The 20470-nt window shown below is 32.3% G+C and overlaps 1 protein-coding gene across 1 annotated transcript; it reads left to right on the top strand.

The window, feature by feature from the left end:
* Positions 1-6253: 6253 nt before the first annotated feature.
* Srp72 (Signal recognition particle 72) lies at positions 6254-20403 on the top strand. The gene is made up of 9 exons (XM_074184813.1): positions 6254-6456; positions 6515-6632; positions 7789-8050; positions 8103-8293; positions 13248-13716; positions 13770-14090; positions 19714-19865; positions 19942-20151; positions 20208-20403. The coding sequence occupies exons 1-9, from the start codon at positions 6348-6350 to the stop codon at positions 20332-20334; spliced, it is 1959 nt and encodes a 652-aa protein (XP_074040914.1). The 5' UTR covers positions 6254-6347; the 3' UTR covers positions 20335-20403.
* Positions 20404-20470: the final 67 nt, after the last annotated feature.

Below are 20470 nucleotides of genomic sequence, written 5' to 3'. Positions count from 1 at the left end.
TAAAATGCGGGTGTTGACTGCTTTCGTGGTGGCAGATCTGATTTCATTGGGATCCAAATCTTCAAATGTTTGGGCAATCCTTTCTAACAATTCATCTCTCGAACGCACGGGTATTTTGTAAACTTTTTCTTTAAACATTCCCCACAAATAAAAATCTAATGGATTAGGATCGGGTGATCTCGCTGGCCAATTCCATGGTCCCAAGCGCCTCATCCACCGATCGTCAAATAGTCTATCCAGTTCTGCGCTCACTTCTCTTGTGCAATGTGCAGGAGCTCCGTCTAGTTGGTACCAACAGTTTCGATAATCATCGAGTGGCAGATTCTCCACGAAACTGTCTACAGTATTCTCCAAAATATTCAGGTAGCTTCTGGATGTTAATGACTCCTCGTATATCACGTACCTCAATTTGTTGTCCATGCAGAAGACATTAAAACTAAATTTTTCTTGAAATCCGGCTTCTTTTGTGACGTGAGGATTTTCACTGGACCAATAATGACGATTTTTTCTAATGAAAATCCCTTCTCTCGAAAATTTCGATTCATCAGTCCAAATAATTTTATTTAAAAAAAGTGGATCTTCTTGAATGCGTGTCAACAACATTTCACAAAATTCTACTCTCTGTTGAGGATCTTGAGGCTTCATTGCTTGAATTTTGGTGAATTTATAATCATTCATTCTATGTCTTCGCAAGATTCTTTGAACCGATGAATATTTTATACCCAAATCTTCTTCAGCACTTCTTATCGATGACTGCGTGAAAATATGCTAAGACATTAATCTGGTTGTCTTCGAAAGTTACGGGTCGAGGCAAGTTTCTTGGTGCTTTTAAAGTTGATCCAAATGCATTGAAATTGTTCTGAATTCGTATAAATTTCTTGAGGTTCATTGGCGGTAGATTCGGATACATTTCATTGAACTTTCTACATGTTCTGCTGATAATTTTGTCACACTGTCCAAAAATAAAAAACAAATTCATAAGAACTTCGTTTGAATAGTTTTGTTCCATCGTTTTGAAGGTATTTGCAACTTCTGAAATGACGAAAATGTCGATATTATTAGGAGAATGTCACAACGCTACTGTCAAATAGTAATCATGGCCTGCTTACCAATTACCGAATGGAAATACCATTCTGAAGGGACATTTTCACAAATAAATGTTCATAAGTCCGAAACTTGACTAGTTAGGTATAGGTATGATATACATAGAAAGAAAGCAAATTTCAGCAGCTTTCCGAATTTTCAATAATATACAGGGTGTTCCATTTAAAATAATCAAATTTCGGCAACTTTTTCAAGCAAACGAAAAAACTGTATTTTTTTACCACCCTGTATTGAAGTAACGGAGATTAGGCTGACGTGTGGGAAGTGTCCAAATATCACCTAACTCCAAACCAAATTTCGATATCATAGTACTTCCTAACTAAAAGATATCGGCATTTTTAGAAGTTTTTCAATAATAAAATATTTAAAATATCAACCTATTGTTTTTCAATTTCAACGCTATTTACTATTTGTTCCCAAGTAGCAAGTGGGTATTCAAAAAATATTCTTTGAAGATTCATTGAATCTTTTAAAAATATATTTTATACATTAATTCAATCTTCCTCTTGAAGATGCCCACTTGGTTATCGAAACACGTGGTCGAGGTGGTAAAAATAGCAATTTGGTGTTAGGAAAAAACTACAGTAATATTCAATTTCATTATTGTCAACTTCACATCATAGTCTCCATGGGAGATAAATACTGTGTATTTCAAATAATCTATTAATCATTACAGTAAAATTTTTATTTTCATGTTGTTTTTTACCAAGAGTGTTTGTCTTTGGGAAATGTTATGTTTACAAATCGCGGCAAGTGAGAGGGATTACTAACCTCACTTTCGTAAGTGTCACACATTTCATAATTTGTTAAATAAATATTAAAATCAATAATTATCAATTCGTTGTAAGTTCCTGATGAAGAGCCAATAAAGACTCGAAAGCTAGAACAGAAAAAAGAGTACACTTATTTTACCATTCCTTTATTGACTCATACCCGAAAATTATATATATATATATATATATATATATATATATATATATATATATATATATATATATATATACAGGCTGATTCACGGTGGATGGCACATTAGACGTTTCTGGTGAACCAGACAACGGATCACTTTGAAAATTTAATGGAGGGCATATTCGGACATTCTCTAGCCAACTAAAATATTTTCGACAATGCGGTGTTGCCGCTTCTATTAGAAAGCAGTAGCAACTTTGATTTTTCAAATGGAACACTCTGTATATAATATTATTTTTGGAATCTCCAACGATTGCCCGACAACTTTTCTTGATATTTCCCTATACCTATCTGTTACCGTTTTCGAAATAAAAATTAATTTAAATTTTTTTCTTCGAAAATCATGACTTCTAAAAATGCCGATATCTTTTAGTTAGGAAGTACTATGATATCGAAATTTGGTTTGGAGTTAGGTGATATTTGGACACTTCCCACACGTCAGCCTAATCTCCGTTACTTCAATACAGGGTGGTAAAAAAATACAGTTTTTTCGTTTGCTTGAAAAAGTTGCCGAAATTTGATTATTTTAAATGGAACACCCTGTATATTATTGAAAATTCGGAAAGCTGCTGAAATTTGCTTTCTTTCTATGTATATCATACCTATACCTAACTAGTCAAGTTTCGGACTTATGAACATTTATTTGTGAAAATGTCCCTTCAGAATGGTATTTCCATTCGGTAATTGGTAAGCAGGCCATGATTACTATTTGACAGTAGCGTTGTGACATTCTCCTAATAATATCGACATTTTCGTCATTTCAGAAGTTGCAAATACCTTCAAAACGATGGAACAAAACTATTCAAACGAAGTTCTTATGAATTTGTTTTTTATTTTTGGACAGTGTGACAAAATTATCAGCAGAACATGTAGAAAGTTCAATGAAATGTATCCGAATCTACCGCCAATGAACCTCAAGAAATATATATATATATATATATATATATATATATACATATATATATTTGTTCAAAGTATTTGTTACGCAATAGTAGAGGGGATGAGAGAGAACTGTGACATATTCCCTTGGGGACGTAATTTCGTTAGTGAGTGGGAAAGAAACGTGTGCGACGTGATCGATACATAGAAGGATGGAATGAATAGATTCAAATGAGAGATAGCAACGCGGTGGAATTACAAAAATAACGGTATAACAGTAATGATGAATGGAAAATCGGATTAAAGAAAAAACATGGATGTCAGCGTTGAAACAAAAAACATGGCTGCCAACGTAATAGAAAAAAACATGGTTGCCATCGAGATAAACAGGGTGTCTCATCATTTAAGAAAAAATATGACGTCAATGTGTACAGGGTGTTTCAAAATACGTCGGCGTGGCTGAATTACAAAAATAACGGAATAATAATAATAATGAATGAAAAATCGGATTAAAGAAAAAAACATGGCTCTCAGCGTTAAAGAAAAAAACATGACTGCCAACGTAATAGAAAAAAACATGGTTGCCATCGAGGTTTACAGGATGCCTCATCATTTAAAAAAAACATGACGTCAAGGTGTACAGGGTGTCTCAAAATGCGTCATTCAAGAAACATGATAATTTAACGGAGCTCTATCGTTTTAACGTGGTTTTTTCCACATAATTTCAAAGAATTCGGAACCCATCCATGTTAGGCGTTCACATTCTCCAACCTTTCATAACTGTGTCGAGAGTGTCATACCAAGTTTCGTCCAAATAGAAAATTTGTCGTTGTTCTTGTCTATATTCATAGTTATTTGTTCTAAGTATTTCTTACGCAATTCCACTATTCTTCTGCTTTCCATAACTGCTTACGTTTCTTTATTATTTTAAATCTAAGTCCTAGTTTCTTTATCCAATTCTGAAGAGTTCTGTCACAGCAGCTCACGTTATGGCCGGAAGTATTCAATTTCTTCCTAATGATTTCAGTTGTAGGAATTTCATAGCTTTTGTAACAGTCGTATATTGTTTTTTTCAATGATTTCATTAGATGAACATCTAAAGGTATTGGTAATCCCGTTTCACATCGCGTCTTGCGTTCATAAGGTTAGTTTTTGACTATTTTACGTACAGTTGAGAAAGGAATTTCGGTAAAATCTGATGTTGCTTGTAATAGTTTGTTTCCCTCGATTCCAAACTTGAGATGTAGATTCTTACAGACATTAAAAAATACTCTCTGTGTTTCAATATTCAAATGAAGAAAAGAGAATTGAAACTTTCTATGTTTTTACCACTTTTATTTGTAACTAACGTTACTGCAGTTTCCTCCTATATAAGAACATTTTCAAACCTAAACTTTAAACTAGTTAGTTACAAATAAAAGTGATATAAAACATAAACTTGTTTAAGTTTGAAAATGTCCTTATATAAGACGAAACTGCGGTAACGTTAGTTATAAGTAAAGGTGGTAAAAAAACATAGAAAATTTCAATTATCCTTTCTTCATCATGATTTCCTACCACGTAGTAACGGCTACATCCGAAGCTTATTCACTGGTATCTCTTTTTCGCATTGTTTATCACACTCGTTATTACTAATAGTAGGTACTTGTCCAAGGACCAATATCGAATTTCAATACTCAAATCGCGATCAGTGCCTCAACTGAACATTATTGACAACACGATTGTTATTCGCATTCTATTTGTCACCGTAACATGACTTCCAAATTCAATTTTATGATCTTCAGCCAATCATGAAACTCGGTTAGTAAAAATTATTCAATTAGTCCACGTAGACGGCTGTACGAGTATTTCTCTGTATTGGTTTTTTTGGCCTTTCAGGCGCCGACACCTTCAACTATGCACAATACCGCTTAATTCGACTATACTAACCGATGATTTTGTTGTGATGACCGGTTTGAAATTGGAATATTTGAAAGATTGATAACAAAAGCTACCTTGGTTATTTCCATGTTGTTTTCAGAAAAACACAAAAAAATATCTGAAACAAATAGTTTTTGTGAAAAATGTGAAATAAAACTTTCTGTTTCTTTATCACTTGTATTTGTAGCTAACGTTACTGCAGTTTCAGACGAATACAATTCTCATAGGACGAAACTGCAGTAACGTTAGTTATGAGTACAAGTGGTGAATACAATTGTATTCGTTTGGAAAACTGCAGTAACGTCAAATACAAATACAAGTGGTAAAAAAAAATGGAAAGTTTTATTTTTCATGATGAACCCCTACCACGTAGGCTACATCATTCAATTTAATAGTTTTCGTAATTGGAGAATAACAAAATATTATATTTCACATATATAGTTGAGTAGAATCATATGATTTTCTACAGCATTATTATCATTTACATTTTAGAAAAATGATTGGTAATTTTAATGATAAAGGTACTTTTCAAAATTAAATAGTTCGCCGGTCATTAACAATTGTCTCTTTTAAGTAATGGAAACAATGACCTACTTAGTTAAAACGGGTATATTTGCACAATTATTGAAAAACTTGGTAGACCTAATGTATCTAAACAAACAAAATACTTAGTATTTTGAAATTAACAGTTTTGAAAGACAACTTGTTTCTGTTTAGCAAATTCAATTTTTATCGTCCTCTTCAGTTGAAGTTTCATTTTTGTCGTGGGCCAATGACCTAGGTTCTTTTTGCCACTTATTTAAAAAAAATATCATAGGTGTTACGACAGAATGAGAAAGTGAGTTTTCTTTTTACACCAAAATGCGCATTTAGAGAACTCAAAAGACTGGATGAAGTCTAGTACAGAAATTTATTATACATACGTTCACTTCGATATTCATTTTTCCCCAACTGCTCATCAGAAGGAAAAGTAACTCTTGATAAGAAGCCGCCATCTTCAATATTCATTCCATTACTAGAGTTTTTTCCCAACAGCAAACCGATATTTTAACACCTCGACACGTGTTTCGATCACCAAGTGATCATCTTCAAAGGGGAAGATTAATCTGGAAACTGTTTCCAGTTTAATCTTCCTCTTTGGAGATAATCACCTGGTGATCGAAACACGTGTCGAGGTGTTAAAAATACCGATTTAACTGTTTCCAGTTTACAGTTTAATCTTCTTCTTTGAAGATGATCACTTGGTGATTGAAACACGTTTCGAGGTGTTGAAAATAACGATTTGGTGTTGGGAAAAAACTCCAGTAATATTCATTACTACACCAAAGGTGTAATACTGTGTTTAGTACGAAAATAAAATATCGAGTGGCAACACTGGTTGATTGTTAGTTATATTATCAGATTACTCTGAGGTTAGATTCGTGGACATATAATTTTTAATTTTCCTTTTTTTTATTAAAGGAAAAAATTAGGTGGAAATGTCCGAAATATCTGCAAAAGAAAAACCTATAGCTACGCATTACTCCGAATTGAATCGTCTGGGTCAAAATGGGGAATATGAAAGAGCATTAAAGGCAGCCAACAAGAGTAAAATATCCACTTCAAACATATGTTTTCACTGATAATTGCAATAACTTTTTTTCAGTTCTTGGAGTTGCACCCCAAGAATTTTTGGCGTTCCAGTGTAAAATCGTGTGCTTAATACAGTTGTCTAGATTTGATGAAGCTATTTCGCTGATGAATAAAAACCCTCAATATCTGCAGTATGTTAATCGTTTTTTATAGAGTACATGTTACTCTAGAGTATTTGCTATTTAATTCAAATCATAATGAGGGGGCCCTTATTAAACTAGGTCCTAAAAATATATTGAATCGGTTTCAATTTCACTTTGGTGAAGGATGATCATGTTATGCTCACCCTTGTGAGACCAGATGGAGATTTGGATTTAGTTTTACGTTCTGCATATTTGTTGTGTCCTGATAAATGAAATGTGTATGCCATTTACTGCTATAACTGTATTCTAAAATTTTGAAAAAAATATGCTTAGGCTGTGGTTGAGTTAGAGGGTGATGAGGTCAAATGTGCTTCGAGAAAAATAGCGGCAATTAATCCCATGTAGATGAATGATATGTATTTTTAAATCTCAGATCATCATTTTAACCTGAAAAACAAAAACTACACAAAAAATCTGGTGAACAAGCAATTTTTGTGAATCAATATTTGTAGGACAATGTAATTGTTTCAAATGGCCCCCTTTTTACGGTTCGTATCTTGAAAAAATATATTTGGTTGTTGATGGTTATTTTTATAAAATGTGTTGAAAAATTTTATACTCTTTTTTGGGTTTATAACTTCCCATAATCTGAAGAAATAAAAACTAAATCAACTACTGAAATGTCGAGTTAGTCAGTTATTTGTCGTAATCATGAATTTTGCCTACAAATTGAAAAAATTAATTATTGATACTTGGTTTTCTTAAGTGGTTGCCGTTTCAGAAAACAGTCTTTTTCTGTCTTCGAAATCCTGAAGTTCACTATAAAAATTTCGCCCCAAACTGTGATAGTTCTAATTTATGTTGACACTTGTGTGAACTTTTCAGTAGTTTAAATCGCGCAGTAACTTTTCGAGATGAACTTTTCAGTTTGCCCTTTACTACACTTTACCAGATTCTCTATTGATTTAGCTTTTATTTTTTCAGATTGTGGAAGGTTATTAAACCAGAAAAACAATATAAAATATTGAGTCCTCCACTAAAAATATCTTAAAAAATGTGTTTAAAAATATTTGTTAATTCTATTTATTTTTATATTGATGGAGAAGATAAAACCAAAAACGTTTTTTCCAAACAAATTTTTTGAAAGATATTTAATTTTGTAAATTCATTTGTAGTTTTTCACTTTGTTTTATTTAATCTCCAGGAACCTGATATTTGAAAAAGCTTATTGTTATTATCGTGCAAATAAGCCTGAGGAAGCTCTAAAAATTATTGAAGCTAGCACACAAGAACTTAATTTCCGTATCCAGGAACTGAAGGCTCAAATCTTATATAGACTCGAGAAGTATAATGATGCAACAGATATTTATCAAGATATTATAAAGAATATTCATGATGATGACTATGAAGACGAAAGATACACCAATTTGAGTGCTGCCATGGTACATTTAAGTAATGAAGAGACAGTATGTTACATAATGCAATATGTGAAGGAATTTTCAAAATGTTTCGTTGCAGGGTAATAAAGTTGAAGAATTCAAGGAGAATACTTATGAACTGAGTTATAATAAAGCCTGCATGCTAATTGCAAGTGGAAACTATGTTGAAGCTGAAAGAAAACTTCGGGAGTGTGAGAAAATGTGCAGGGAGTTTTTAGAGGAAGATGAAACCAGTGAAGAAGATATTGATTTGGAATTAGCCCAGATAAGGTATGATTTCTCACAGTTTGGCTGACCATAATTTATTCAACAGTATCTCAACGTCTTAGCAGCAAATTGTTTGAAGTTTTCTATAAATTTTTGTATAAAGATGGAGAAGTGAGAGCCAAAAAATCTATTTTTTTCTCAAAATGAGATCCTTTTTTTCTTTTACAGAGTATTAACATTGCTAAACAATGTGGTAATATTGCTTTGTTTCTAAAACTAATCATTATAACTTCAGATTCAATAAATAAATATTTTTTTATTATTTTAAAAGACAAAGAAATATTTTGTTTCATTTATCTGGTCACACTTCTATTTCTGATATGAAAAAAACTAATTGTTTTTTTTTATTCAGACTGCTGTTTTTCTTTCAGATATATAATTGTGTTTATAAGCCTATGGATTTCACCTGCAAGGCATTCTTTGGTGGTATTTTAGTTATATCCTGTAAAAGTGTGAAATATCAATGTTGAGTTTTATAAATGAAACGAGACGTTCGGGTCCTGCCAGAAAAGTACTTGAAAAATGTAGGATAGTATGAGTATATACCCAGAAGTTCAGAAATTAGGCCAAAAATAACATCAAAAAGTTGATCTATTCAATCATTCATATTTTCAGTGAAAACTCATTTGAAAAGTCTATTTTGTTATGAAGATGTTTTGAGTATGTAGTTTTTTCATTATTGAATGATAATTTGACCACAATCTTTTTTCTAATACTGGGTAAATCGAAACTCAAAACAATTTTTTAAGATATTTTCAAACAACACTCGGGGTCCAGGTTTCCTATAACATAAAATAAGGTTCCCTTGAAAAAATAAAAAAAAGTTGTTTTCAAACATTGAATCACCCAGTATCTGTCAAATTACTTTTCAACTATGAAAAAATAATAATACAAAATCTTCTTTTGAGAAGAATGACTTTATCAGTAAAATTGTATACAAAATATGTTTCATGTGCTTTTATGTTATAACACGCCCGAATCGCTAGGTATACAGGGTGTTTCAAATTCGATCCTCACCATTGGGATCTCGGAAACTATGAGAGATACGAAGATGGTTAAATTGGGGCAAAGTTGCACATTTATCAGAATAACAATATGCCGTTGAGAAAGATCTGAAATTCTGAGTATATCCGGAAAAAACAGAAATTTCGGAAAATAGTTTTTATTTTATTCTGGCTCTATTTTTTTAATTTGTTACACTCAATGATATTTTGTTATTGTACAAGTCATTGAATTTTTGTCGAAAAATGGCTTTCACAAATGAAGAAAAAAGAGATATTATACAAATTTATTACAATAGAAACAGTGTTAGGACATCAGAAATGTATTTAAACTTGTATCCTGAAAGACGACAACCACATTAAACTATGTTCAAGTTATTGGATGAAAATCTCACCAAGTTTGATTCGTTTGAAAAGCCAATGAAAAAATACGGAGACAGAATCAACAATTAAAATTTGATAAATGAGGTGTGTATGAGGTAAATTAGACATTGTGTCCTTTTCAATGAAAATAGAACTTTGAACAAATAACAATAATTACCCAAAATGTAAAGACAAAAGTAAAGCACAGCAAATGCTCAAAATGCTGGTCTTGTTCATGATGACACAACTGTGCCCTTCTTCGAATATTATTCACTGCACGATTAATTTCACTCCTCATCAATCTTCCGAACTCTCTAACAATGTTGTGTTGAAGGTCCTCAATATTTTAATATTTCCTCTGACCATAAATTCTATTTTTCAGTGTACCCCATAAGAATGTATCAATAAGACTTAAGTCTGGAGACCTTGATGGCCACCTCATGGGCCATTATTCCCTATCCATTTATCACCAAACCTTTCAGTCAGGTAACTAGATACTCATCTGGTAGTGTGCGGTGGAGTACTATTATGTTGAAACCAGATGTTATAGTTAGCTAAAGGTAGATCATCCAAATAGTCTTCGAAAATCGACATTAAAAACCAGAGATAAATTACTCCATTCAGAATTCCGTCGAATAAATGAGGACCCAAAATTGTAAATTCCTTCCCACACGTTGATTCTAAATCGCACTTGAGGTCGAATTTTTCGAAACTGCCTAGGATTGTTTATGCTCCAAATGTGTTCGTTTTTTCGGTTGAATATCCCACAATTCGTAAAAGTGCTTTAATTTATCCATATTACATTTTTCAGGAAAATCTGGTCTTATTAGCTAATTACAAAACTCTAATCGCCTTTCAGGATCACCTGGTTGCAATTTTTGTAATATATGTATTTTGAAACACTTTAAACTGCTTTTTTTGAGATGTCTCCAAGCACTTGTATAACAAATATTCAATTTCGGAGGAAATTTAATGTATAGATTTCCCAGGGTTCATGCTTATCTGCAAATTATTAATTTATATTAAAAAGGACACAATGTCTAACTTACCTCATACATACCTCATTTATCAAATTTTCTTCAGGTTCCTGGTCCATTCTGTCTCCGTATTTTTTCCTTGGCTTTTCAAATGAACCAAACTCGGTGAGATTTTCATTCGATAACTTGAACATAGTTCGACGTGGTTATAGTCTTTCGGGATACAAGTTTGAATACATTTCCGATATCCTAACACTGTTTCTATCGTATTTGTAATAAATTTGTATCATATCTCTTTTTTCTTTATCCGTGAAAGCCATTTTTTGCAAAAAATTCAATGACTTGTACAATAACAAAATATTGAGTGTAACAAATTGAAAGTCAAATTAAGAAACATCAAAGTTAAAGCTTATCATGATAAGAATTAATTTTTTTCAATATCTCCAATTTTTCGAAAAAGAATGATAACTTACGATACATCATAGATAAGGTTAAATCTGGTTCTATTCAAAACAGAAAGAATCCAGTGTAACGCCCATAAGAAAGAATAAAGTTGATGATGGTGACCGGAAGACAAAACGTCGGATAGCAAATCTGAAAACACCATTATGTAGCAGGGAGAAAGTGGCAACGTGGAAGTGCAATTCATTTTCGAATCCTTCGAAAAATAAAGCCCGAAAAAAATAAAAACCATTTTCCGAAATTTCTTGTTTTTTCCGGATATACATGGAATTTCAGAACTTTCTCAACAGCATATTGTTAGTCAGGTAAATGCGCAACTTTGCCCCAATTTTACCATCTTCGTTTCCCTCATAGTTTCCGCGATCCCAATGGTGAGGATCGAATTTGAAACACCCTGTATGTTCATGCAACTTCATATTTTTAGAAAAATATTTTCACAGGGAAATCAAATGTAAAATAAAATATGTGTGTTCTATGTGAGAATATCTAGAATAGATTGTTTTTTGGTTTCGAATCGCCCAGTATAAGTAAAAAAGTTTTTGGTCAAATTATTGGTTTGATACGAATAAACTAATTTCTCCTAAAATTTCATTTCAATTCAAATAGAAAAACTGCATTTTTCGAACATCTTCATAATTTTTGGAATAACTTCTGAACCATTTGTTATAGAATGGAGGTTTCTTTGACTCTTGACTCAGTGCAAAAAGGAGTACAGAATGTATAACTTATTGCACTTGTCTCAAAACAATGTAAATTTGAAATCATCTGAATATTTATGTATAATAACGTCATCATGTGAGAAGTATACATAAAATAATATACCTACCCATGTTATATTAGGTCAATTTTAAAAAAACTCCTCTAATGAGTAAAATGCCCTTGAATCTCTAAATATTTTGACAGGAACCTCAGCAATTGTTTCTTTCATTTTTTTTATACGTCTTCCAGAAATTTCATCAACATCCATACATTTCTATATTTCTTAAAATAAGTATTCTGTAGGATTCAGAATATGGAAAGAATTATACAGTGTGTAAAAGCCAAATGGAATAAATTCATTATTTCAGTTACGGTACATGTTTTAACAATATCCCGAAACATGTCAAATTTAAATTATAATTTGACATACTTCAACGGAAAAATGCTACCCCAGGTACCTATAACCCCCAATTTTTTTAATGGTATCCTTTAAAAATCTGTAAATAATTTCCGTGGGGAGATAAAACCCGAATACAACAGGAAGTATCGCCCATATCTCAAGGAACAATGAGGAAAATAGAGAAGCAGTTTCGCTAGCTTGGTCATGTGGGGCAGATAAAAAAGCAGGTGCCAATGCAATGAGTGATGAACTCAAATTAGATGTGATGCTCGAGTTTGAGGAAAACCCACATACATTGAGTAGACAGGCATCCACTACATTCAATGTTAACGATACATCGATAGTAAACATATTAAAAAATAATAAAATTCATCCCTATAAAATGATACCTACTCAGGAGCTCATGGAAGACGAACCTATACTTCCCATTTAAAAAATTGGGGGTTGTACCTGTCATTCGAAGGCGGTTGAAGGTAGGGGTGGCATTTTTACGTTGAAGAATGTCAAATTTAAATTTACATTTGACGTGTTTCGGGATTTTTTAAAAATATGTACAGTAACCGAAATAATGACTTTATTCCATTTGGCTTTTACTTACTGTATTGTTTTGTTAAAATCAAAAATGTTATTTTGATAAGCCACACTTCTGTTGGATATACTGTATACTTGATAATATTAAAAAGCAATGCATTCTCATTAGGAAATTTTGAACTTAATAGTTTTGGATAAGACACTTCTTCATCTCAAACTTCTTATGTTACTCAAAAAGTGACACACATGAGAAACATTCTCAGAGAAGAGAAGCTGAAATTTTTCAGATATTTTTTGCCATGCGTGATGTATAGATTTTTGAATGAAATTCTTGTAGTATGGTTATTTGATGATGATTATTTTCACCACCACACGTTTATATTTGTTATTGCATTACTTTTCAAAATGATATCAAATTTGGTTTTTATTTTTTCTTTTACAGTGTGATTTTGGATTGTTGGAATTATAACTTATTTATAATATTTGTATATTGTTTTCAGTTAAAACTACATCAACTATTTTAGGATTCAGATCGGCTATGTTTATCAAAAGTTAGGTAGAATAAAAGAAAGTCATCAGCTGTATACCAGCAACTTGAAGCTGAAATTGGAAGACATTGCTTTAATTGCGGTAGCTTGTAATAATGTGGTCTGCATAAATAAGGATCAAAATTTATTTGATTCTAAGAAGAAAATGAAAATAGCCTTGAATGATATGCTGACATACAAGTTACCATCAAAACAACGAAAGTTCATAGCTTTGAATAATGCTATTTTCAACTATTATATCAATCAGACCGACCAGTGTGAGAGGGCTTGTAAGTTGATTGATGAACGTTGGCCTGAGTTTCATATAGAAACTGTTGTCTTGAGAGCACTGAATTTGATAAAGGCTGAAAAAGTCCAAGTTGCAATTGAATTGCTAAAGAAAGCTAAAACGAAGGATGATAATTTGTATATCAATATGTGCATTGCTCAAATTTGTTTAATGCAGGTATGTATATACCACAAATAAAAAATGAAAACAACTAATTCTTAGAATTCTAGGGTGATAGAGAGAAAGCGTGTCAAATCTTAGAAAACCTGGGTGAAGACAGCTACAAGCCTGGCATAGTGGGAGCACTGACTACTTTATACTTAGGAATCGGGCAAGACGAAACAGCATCAAAAGTTTTCGAAAAGACCGTAGCATTCTATAAGAAAAACAATGTGACAGGAGTTGACTTATCTAATTTCTGGCGACAAGCAGCAGACTTCCATATTAGAAAAGGACTGCCTCAAGTAGCTGCAAATAGTTTGGAAGAGCTCTTTAAAACTAATAAAGATGACATAAAACTGGTAGCTCAACTTGTTATTGCTTACTCTCAGGTAGGTGCTACAAGTTTCAACCGCTAATTGATTTTTCAATTTGAATGTGAAAAATGGGTTTGGAATTTTATAATCATTAATAAAACTTCATTATTTTCACCTTGAAAATATCTCTGTATTGATTTCAGTAATTTTTTACTCGCCATCTGAATTTTCTTATTTCGTACAAATAATCCTATTTTTTATCTAAATTACAGAAATCAAAATTTTCGAATACTGAATAAATTAGCAGTATCAATGCAAGTTGCAAAAATTTTGATCAAGTTTGAAAAATCAAACTTGATGAAACTTGAACTTTCAAATTTTAATTGAAAATCAGTGAATTAAAAAACATATCACCAAGGTATTATTTCAACATTACAGATATTCATTATTTTTTGGGATCAGAATAAAATAAAACAGAAAATACAAATTCAATAAAGTCGATTCATTATATAAAAAAATTTTTTGAAAATAACGCCGGAAAAAAAAAAATAAAATAATGTTAATAATAATACTTCTATTTGTAGCTTCGAAACAAAATTACAGCATATCTTTTGCTAATAATAATAACAGAAACTACAAATGAAACTGAAAACAACATGCACCTGAGAGGAGCTGTTGATCTCCAGCCTCAAAAGAGAATGAGCAACATGTAAAATAAAGAAAATCAAAGAAAAAAATATTTAAAAAAAAATGAACATTTCAATTGATAGAACTACTTAAGTCAACTGTGAAGCTTATAATCTTGTTCGAGGTCAGTTGACAGAGAATGGATAACTTTAGTTAATTACTGACTGAGAAAATCGACTAGAGAAAACCGTACATTATTGTATAAATTATATATATTATAACTGAAAAAATGGAGATAGGGAGCAGTGAGGTGGAGAGGAGGTGAAAGTAAACCTTTCAACTTGATATTCAAATTATGTACATCTGATTGAAATTATATTTTATTGTATGAGTATGGTGGACTTTTTTCAGTTAAAATATTATGAAATAATGACAGAGTTGAGTTCGCGTCAATTTCTCATTGATGACCATTTTGTTTCTTCTAGTTCAGAAGATTAAAATATATTGGCATTGTAGTATTTGTATTGAATTTTGAAATTTATTTTGATGTCAGCTGAAAGAGTAGTTGTTTTCTTGCAGTCATTTGCCAGAGGTAAATATTTTGAATTTTATATTGAATAATCACTGTAACTCGGGTAATTGTCATCTGTGACAGAAACTCTATTTGCTGATAGAAATACATTTTTTTCCAATTATTTATTTTTAATAACTATTACACTAGTAAAAAGAAAATGTTCTAGTGAAAAAATAAATAAAGACACACACAGAAGTATTAACTACTTACTTCCAGTATATGATGGAATTGGCCGATACGTGATAAAAATCCATATGGTATCCAATTAACACATGTTTCATTATACACTAGCTTTCTCAAGTGTGTTTACATCTATCTCCTCTCAACATTTTCTGGAAAGAGAGGCTAGATGGACTGCATACAGACTTGTGCACATTGCCAATTGCACAAATTAATTCAATGCAGAGTGCAACAGACTGTTGGTTGACAGTGGAAGTCACAGCATTCTGGAACAGATTGTCTCTGGTCTGGATTCCTGGCCATACTGGCCTGGAAGGCAACGAAGCTGCTGACTCTCTTGCAAAGGAGGGTGCTGCAAGCGGCTTCATTGGACCAGAACCTGTCATTGGCATCACTTTGGGCTTTGTCAAACAAACACTGAACACCTGGATGGCAAGAAGAGTTATCTTCCAGGATTGCCTCACTCCCAGGCGTTTATTCACCCTTCGAAGCTTGATTCCAAACAGTTGTTGGACTACAGTAGGGATAAACTACGATGTCTAACAGGCATTACATGTCACTGTCATTTGAATCATCACATGCAGAGACTTGGACTGTCGGAAGACAATGTGTGTCACCTCTGTCTGGAAAATGATGAAACTGCAGAGCATATACTTTGTGCCTGCCCTGCTGGGGTCCGAATCAGGTTCTTTGAGTTCGGCAGATCCGTATTCTCACCATCTGACCTAAAAGACCACTCACCATACAAACCAATCGGCTTCGTTAAGAAGCTGGGTTTATTTGGCCGAGTGTGAATAGGTGTGAGCCACAATAAACCCTTATGGGTTGCGGTTGAGGAGCGAATAGACCCACTTACTTTAGACCTACCTACTAACAACTCAAACATAACTAACTTGTAACTATTGTTACTAAAATTGTTGAAAATGTCTCCCTTCACTTAAGATGCATGCTTATGCTCTCCTTCTTATGTAATTTCGCACTCAGGCAATTTTTTTTTTATTCAGCGTCTTTAGTTGTCCCATAAAAATAAATTTAGGCTATCGAGGTCTGTAGACCTTATTGGCCATTCTTGAAGCCCAGTGCGGCCAATACAAGGATTTGGGTAAACCGTTTAAACCTTTGCAAATAATTGCGAACCACTACACTAAAATATGCTGGTGCACCATCATGACGATGATGAATATTGGAAAAGGTTCAACTATCTGGCAAAGTACGGTTTGGATATAATATGTGGTGATAAATGCATCTAGCTTGCTCTCCATTACCGTCAGCTAGATCATATACTTAATGCATATCTACAATTCCGAATTCGAATAATTTATCATTATTGATTTGTATTGAACTGTAAAAACGTAATAATGAAGAAGATAATTCACAGCGAATAGATTTCAATGACCCACACTTATAAGAAATATCAGATATAAAAAGCAACTAGACTTATTGTTTACTGACGACAAGAAGTTTAAATCAAAAGCTGAAGTAAGATCGAGTTGATTACAGTACTTCAATAATTTTTGGACAATACTTACAATATCTTTACTCAAAAATTGCATATCACAGAAAAAACTCAAGAAAGCTCTCTTGTGTAGAATTGAGCGGGAAATTCAAAAATGATTTTGATTTGGTAACGTGGGAACAAACATTCAATGTTCCGTTAGAAAATATTGAAGTTAATAGCTGAACGCATTCCACTGTTGAATTAGGGAATTTAAAAACAACGCATTGTAGGAAAAAAAAATTCAGACGAACTTTTTACCACGAATTGTTGAAGCTGCAAATATTTTTTTTATTGAATAATATGGACTATTATTAACTGTGAGTGCTCACCAAATATCAATAAAATATCCCAAATTGTTTCGCAAATAATAAATAATTTCCATTTTTTTCTTTAAACTTCAACACCTCTTATTTTCCTGACGAAAAATATTTGAACTATGATTTATATAGCACCTATCATTATTTTTTCATGTAGATTTACACTCTTCAATATTCGCATATCATTAAGGAACACCCTGCATAACTTAACAGTTTGAATCATATGACCTTCTTCATACCTAATGATTAATAGTTTTACCTGAAATATATAATAGAACGACCGTTGATGAAAATCCAAAAAACATTTTAATGTGAGATTTCCACTTGAAACTATACAAAGCCGCGGCACATGTTTCGCTGTATATCACAATACCTGAGATTAGGTAGAAGCTCAATTCTGAACAAGACAGCTCTCTTGAGTTTTTTCTGTGACATGCAATTTTTGAGTAAAGATATTGTAAGTATTGTATCGTTTAATATATAAGTTTCAAAATGTCCTTATAGGACGAAACTGCAGTAACGTTAGTTACAAATAAAAGTGGTAAAAAACATCGAAAGTTTCAATTCTCTTTTCTTCATTATGATTTCCTACCACGTATAACGGCTACATCTATCAATTTGTCGAGATATAAGCTTTGTCCTCACAGTCAACGCACATACCACTGATGATGTCTGCCGCGGTACTAGACGAAACGTTTGGTACTTCAATATAAAAAACTAAAAAATTACAGGATTAGAATCAAATTTGAAGGAATTATCATTTGAGAAGATTCCACACACAGGTTTACTAGAATATCTTAATACACACACATATTATTCAACAGAAGGTTAAGAACACTTCACCAATATTCTTTCAAAATCTGAAGTAGTGAATTATCAAATTAGGCAGGAGGTTTTCATAAAAAAAACCTTGAAGATGACAAGTTATATTTTTATAAGGGTGCTAGAATAAATGTGATGTTGAAAGAAAATTGTTTATGAAAACCAGCTAAAATCATCAAATCACCTGAAACACCAATATCTTACTACATTGAGAGAGTGTGGACACTTAGTTTTAAGAAACACTGTTGATTACGAAATAGATATATAGAGAGTGATAAGTGACAAAGGCGAAGAACATTCAAATAGAACGAAGCAATTTTTCGTGAATATCTGAAAAGAGAAATGGAGTATATTGATGGTGAAAATAACTAGTGAATGTGCTATCAGAAACATAGAGAGAACATCTGATAGGAGAAACAGATGTCTCCCTAAAAAGTTTGACAATTTTGTTATGTATTGATTGTTCATTCAAAAATTTTGTTGATAAGGAGATATCATTTTTATCGTATCTCCAAATTCACCTGAAATTGTTACAGCTAGCATGTTACAGATTACATTAATACTGCAGTCGATATCACACAGTACACTAACAAAAACAAAGACTTGTTGGTTTTGATTTGACTTTTGGTAGACAGACCAAAAGATCTTCAATTCGTGGAAGTTTAGGGGATAGAATATTTTAAAGAATGTATTTGGAGGTGCATCCGACTATTTTTGAATGAATACATAATATTGAAGTCAACCTGATATATTGTCTAAAGTTATTGGTAATAGTATCAATTGTGTTGGGTTGTGTTAATTATTTTTGTTTTCTGACTAAGTTGTTCAATGAATGAATGAATGCACTTCAAAGATTTTTCTAATGAATTTGTTCATTATAAAAAATGCTCACACTAATAACTACTAAAGACGCGTTTCGCTACTCAGTAGCTTCCCCAGTTGAACAGGTACAATTAACTTTCCCATTCATTCAACTATTCACAATACATTTTTAACAAGGCTAGTTACCCTTGTTATTAGTTGTAATTCTAGGTAAACAGGAAGGTTTTAAGAAAAAGTTAATTCCATAAAATATTAGTTTTAGGTATCCAGGTAGAATTCAAAAAAAGTGGGTAATGAAAATTCATTCTCAGAATTTTATGAAAACAACTTGAATGACTTCTTGATAATCGTTCAATGATAAATTTTATTGTTTCTGTTTATTGGTTTCCAGAAATTTCAGCAGGGGCATTTTTTGTTGTTTATTTCTTTCAGGTAATATGTCATAGTTCATGACAAAATCGTGGTAATTTTCTAAAAGGTGGCGAGCATTCGTCTTTTTTATTTCAATACCCCTTTTGTATTCTGAAATTCTTATTTTGAAATTTCTAGAGGTTCTTCCTATATAAAATATTTGACTTATTCTTTATATGTCTACCTAATAAGGTTTTGACAGTCTTGTAGACTATGTTAATGTTCTGTTTAGTAAGCAGTCTTTTCATTTTGTAGGTGACTGTTTTGTATGTGTCGATATTATTTTAATGTGAGGGTATACTTGGTTAATAGCCTGAATAGTTTTTTGTTAAGGATGTGATGAATTATGTTCGCGTTGAAGTTGTTCTTCACTGAAATTTGTTTTATCGAATTAAGGATTTGATATATTGATCAATATTTTTCAATAATGCATATTTTTCTCTATAGTTTGATGTACCAAGAGCTGTTAAACTCAGTAAATTCTTGATTCCTGTTGAAGAGTTAGCTAGAGATGTTGATATGGAAAGCATAGAAACACTATCAGTAACCACAGTGAGCTCGAAGAAACCGTCAACTGTCAAACTAGAGTCTTTACCAAGGTATAGCCTCAACACATTCTTGCAGAAATGCCAAGGTTTTCTATTAAAGTTTACAAATACAATGTTATTTTTGTAGTACCCCCCGTGAAGATTCTGCAAAAAAAAACAGGAAACATAAAAAAAGAAAAGGAAAGTTACCCAAAAATTATGATGCTAGTGTACAACCCGACCCAGAACGATGGCTACCAAAGTATGAAAGAACTGGTTATCGCAAGAAAAGGGACCGTAGAACAAAAGAGGTTATCAAAGGTTCACAGGGCACTGCTTCTGGACAGGCTGAACAATAGTAGGTGGTTCATTGGTGACTTTTAACAAAGATATTAATATACAAACTGTTTTCAGTGATTTTTCAAAATATGTAGACGAATCTTCAGATACCACTGGATCAACAGTTGAACCATCTCCCAAAGTTAAACCTCAACATCAACAGAAAAAGAGTCAGCAGAAGCGTAAAAATAAAAGGCGATAATTGTATTCTCCTTTCATTTTATTCTGCATTTATTGATAAGGTGGTAAATAAAAGAATATTTATATGGTTTTCATTTCTGTATTATATACCAGGTAAGAGTCAAACATACCAGCCCTGAAGATTATATGGAGCATAA

Source organism: Leptinotarsa decemlineata, unplaced genomic scaffold (assembly GCF_025532065.1).
Source record: "Leptinotarsa decemlineata unplaced genomic scaffold, Ldec_3_MD MMD2_tig00026358_RagTag_RagTag, whole genome shotgun sequence".
Classification (NCBI taxonomy): Eukaryota; Metazoa; Arthropoda; class Insecta; order Coleoptera; family Chrysomelidae; genus Leptinotarsa; species Leptinotarsa decemlineata.
The sequence above is the reverse complement of the archived record's forward strand: the minus strand, read 5'-3'. Positions and strand labels throughout refer to the sequence as shown.

Coding starts and splice junctions, on each gene's coding strand:
- Srp72 (XM_074184813.1), top strand. CDS start 6,348: ATGTCCGAAATATCTGCAAAAGAAAAACCTATAGCTACGCATTACTCC. Junction 8,294..13,247: donor TTGGAATTAGCCCAGATAAG/GTATGATTTCTC, acceptor CAACTATTTTAG/GATTCAGATCGGCTATGTTT. Junction 13,717..13,769: donor CTCAAATTTGTTTAATGCAG/GTATGTATATAC, acceptor TTAGAATTCTAG/GGTGATAGAGAGAAAGCGTG.